The 2,685-nt window shown below is 46.5% G+C and overlaps 1 protein-coding gene across 1 annotated transcript in view; it reads left to right on the top strand.

Moving 5' to 3' along the window:
- The window catches only part of TENM2 (teneurin transmembrane protein 2), a gene marked incomplete at its 5' end in the record, with an annotated part of 173,606 nt that extends 171,301 nt beyond the window's left edge, over positions 1–2,305 (top strand). The window contains one exon of the mRNA XM_008572405.1: positions 193–2,305. Within this exon, the coding sequence (XP_008570627.1) occupies positions 193–954 (762 nt within the window). The remainder of the gene's footprint in view (positions 1–192) is intronic.
- Positions 2,306–2,685: the final 380 nt, after the last annotated feature.

The raw sequence follows: 2,685 nt of genomic DNA, 5'->3' as shown, positions 1-2,685 counted from the left end.
GTAACCAGCCAGCCGTGCCTGCTTCCAAAAGGTAGGACTGTATCAGCTTGGGTCAGTACAGACACAACACTGGTTCTTGCAGGGGAGTTCCAAGCATTCCTCTTTCTGACTCTTTTTTAATGAGCTGCCCAGCTCACGCAAACTGTTGCCTGGCCCACATTTTCAGCTTTCTCTGTTTTCCTATGCCCACAGCTCATTACAGGTGTCCAACAGACAACAGAGAGACATAATCAGGCCTTCCTGGCTCTGGAAGGGCAAGTCATTTCTAAAAAGCTCCATGCCAACATCCGAGAGAAAGCAGGCCACTGGTTTGCCACCACCACACCCATCATTGGCAAAGGCATCATGTTCGCCATCAAAGAAGGGCGGGTGACCACCGGCATGTCAAGCATTGCCAGCGAGGACAGCCGCAAAGTGGCATCTGTGCTGAACAATGCCTATTACCTGGACAAGATGCACTACAGCATTGAGGGCAAGGACACCCACTACTTTGTGAAGATTGGTTCGGCCGACAGTGACCTGGTCACACTGGGCACCACCATTGGCCGCAAGGTGCTAGAGAGTGGGGTGAACGTGACGGTCTCGCAGCCCACGCTGCTGGTCAATGGCAGGACTCGAAGGTTCACCAACATTGAGTTCCAGTACTCCACGCTGCTGCTCAGCATCCGCTACGGCCTCACCCCCGACACCCTGGACGAAGAGAAGGCCCGCGTCCTGGACCAGGCGAGGCAGAGGGCCCTGGGCACCGCCTGGGCCAAGGAGCAGCAGAAAGCCAGGGACGGGAGAGAGGGGAGCCGCCTGTGGACTGAGGGTGAGAAGCAGCAGCTCCTGAGCACGGGACGTGTGCAAGGTTACGAGGGGTATTACGTGCTTCCCGTGGAGCAGTACCCAGAGCTCGCAGACAGTAGCAGCAACATCCAGTTTTTAAGACAGAATGAGATGGGAAAGAGGTAACAAAATAATCTGCTGCCATTCCTTGTCCGGATGGCTCAGCAGGAGTAACTGTTATCTCCTCTCCTAAGGAGATGAAGACCTAACAGGGGCACTGAGGCTGGGCTGCTTTAGGATACCAAGTGGCAAAGAAGCTCACATTTTTTGAGTTCAAATGCTACTATCCAAGCGAGAAGTCCCTCATCCTGAAGTAGACTAAAGCCCGGCTGAAAATTCCGAGGAAAACAAAATGAATGAATGAATGAACAAACACACACAATGTTCCAAGTTCCCCTAACATATGACCCACTTGTTCTGGGTTCTACACAGAAAAGTGACCCAAAAGGTCCAAAAGGAACGAAAGAACAAAAACAAAAAAGCAAACAAGAAAACAAAAATCAAAACAAACACGCCGACAGAAAAACAAAGAAATGAAGACGAGAAAGGCCTCATATCCAATACCTCACTCATTCACATGTGAGCGACATGCAGACATCCAGGAGGGCCAGCGTCACCAGACCAGCTGAGGACACTGATTCAGACTGCTTGTTGGACACATTCTTTCAGACATTGCCGTTTAAGCAAATACAGGTGCATTTAAAACATGACTTTGGGGGTGATTTGTGTGTAGCGCCTGGGGGGGAGGGCAAAAGTGGAGGAGTGAGCACTGGAAATACTTTTTAAGGAAAAGAAAAACGCAAGAAAAACAAAAAAGAAATTCATACAAAAAGCAAAGTGAAATAATACCGTCCAGCACTTAACTCTCAGGTCCCTACTTAGTCTGGCCTGAGCTAATTTATTTGAGCGCAGAGTGTAAAATTTAATTCACAATGGTGGCTATAATCACTACAGATAAATTTCATATTCTTTTGTCTTTGGAGATTCCATTGTGGACAGTAATACGCAGTTACAGGGTGTAGTCTGTTTAGATTCCGTAGTTCGTGGGTATCAGTTACGGTAGAGGTGAAGCATCGTGACACTCTTTTGCTAACAGGTACCACTTCCGATCACCCTGTACATACATAAGCCACAAGGCACAATCACTGTTTCAGATTTAAAATTATTAGTGTGTTTGTTTGGTCCAGAAACTGAGACAATCACATGACAGTCACCACGAGGAGAGAAAATTTTAAAAAATTTAAAAAATAAAAACAAAAAAAATTTTAAAAATTAAAAAAACAAAAACAAAAAAAAATGTCTAATAAGAACTTTGGTACAGGAACTTTTTTTGTAATATACATGTATGAATTGTTCATCGAGTTTTTATATTAATTTTAATTTGCTGCTAAGCAAAGACTAGGGACAGGCAAAGATAATTTATGGCAAAGTGTTTAAATTGTTTATACATAAATAAAGTCTCTAAAACTCCTGTGGACACTGGTCTTCTGTGGAAATGCTTTGAAATAAGGAAAAAACAAGCATTGCAGGAGGAAAGGAGGAGCTGTCCAGATGCACGGAGGTTGAGCTGGTGTTTTGAACATTTGGAGGAGCTTTTGTTAGGATCTTAGTGCTCCCTAAACAGCCCTAATAATTCTAGAGTTATCCTGCCTGCATCTGCAGCTCCAGCCCCCTCTCTGCACGAAGCAGAGGTGGAGAGAAGGGTCCGGCCAGATGCTGGTGGGTGGTGAGGACTCTCAGGCCCGACCCCGTGTGGATAGATCCCGCCAGCCCTCCTAAGACATTCAGACTTCTCCCTGCCACCTCATTCTAGTTCTGGGAGACACTGCCAGGAAACTGAGGGGGAACACACTCACC

This window comes from Galeopterus variegatus, unplaced genomic scaffold (genome assembly GCF_000696425.1).
Source record: "Galeopterus variegatus unplaced genomic scaffold, G_variegatus-3.0.2 Scaffold780, whole genome shotgun sequence".
NCBI classification, from domain to species: domain Eukaryota; kingdom Metazoa; phylum Chordata; class Mammalia; order Dermoptera; family Cynocephalidae; genus Galeopterus; species Galeopterus variegatus.
The sequence above is the reverse complement of the archived record's forward strand: the minus strand, read 5'-3'. Positions and strand labels throughout refer to the sequence as shown.